The sequence below is a fragment of the Glycine max genome, unplaced genomic scaffold (assembly GCF_000004515.6).
Source record: "Glycine max cultivar Williams 82 unplaced genomic scaffold, Glycine_max_v4.0 scaffold_49, whole genome shotgun sequence".
Classification (NCBI taxonomy): Eukaryota; Viridiplantae; Streptophyta; class Magnoliopsida; order Fabales; family Fabaceae; genus Glycine; species Glycine max.
The window spans coordinates 144225-145051 of record NW_024464722.1 but is presented as its reverse complement, the minus strand read 5'-3'; the positions used below and the strand labels follow the sequence as shown (position 1 = coordinate 145051).

General features: G+C 37.2%; 1 protein-coding gene across 1 annotated transcript in view; it reads left to right on the top strand.

Annotated features, from left to right (window-relative positions):
- Positions 1-827, top strand: part of LOC100789502 (alcohol dehydrogenase-like 3) — a 73844-nt gene that overhangs the window by 36274 nt on the left and 36743 nt on the right. Inside the window, exons 4-5 of the mRNA XM_014773191.2 lie at positions 415-464; positions 719-741. Of these exons, the coding sequence (XP_014628677.1) occupies positions 415-464; positions 719-741 (73 nt within the window). The remainder of the gene's footprint in view (positions 1-414; positions 465-718; positions 742-827) is intronic.

Sequence of the window (827 nt, the reverse complement as noted above, 5' to 3'; positions counted from 1 at the left end):
CAGACTTTCAGGTACTGTTAATCCTTTATATAAGCTAATGATGCTTAACGAAATGAGAGAGAAAAATATTCTTTCCCTCGTCCCTTGAGCTAGCTTTTGGGGTTGAGTTAGGCCTCTCACATTATACACTCTAACATGGTATCAGAGCCAGACTCTGTTCCTGGGACCTCGCCTTCGCTTCCGCTGCGACGAGCACCCACCATTTGTTGTTCACGCACCAAGCCCAATAAGTGATGGGCGTGAAGGGGGTGTATTGGAAAATACCTAAGTCCCATATCGGCTGCCTCAATCCTTGGAGTGCAGCTTATATATCTGTTAGACAACTTCACTTAATGTCAATTAATTTTAAGTATGTTATCTAATACATCGTTGATTGATTCTTCTTAGTTTCCTTCTTTTATGGGGATATTAAAGAATGAGGCTCAACGTGCTTATCCTCGGATTTTCGGCCGTGAAGCTTCCGGGTAGGACACAAAAATATTGATCAACTATGACAAATTATAACATTAATGGACCCTCTTTGGATAATAAGAAGATAAAATAAATTGAGAGCTTTTGAGTTTTTTAATTTTTTATTTTTTATTTTTTATAAAAGTTAACTGTACGAATTGATTTTAATTTATGAAAAAGAAACTCATAAGCAAATATGTTCTATCGCATGAAATTGAATTGAAAGTGAGAACACTTGTGGCAATTTGTGTGTGCTATGAATTTTAAGGATTGTGGAAAGTGTGAGAGAAGGTGTAAATGACATGAAAGAAGGGAATTTGGTGGTGCCAATTTTTCATGAGGAATGCGGGGATTGCAAATATTGCAAGTGCGAGAAG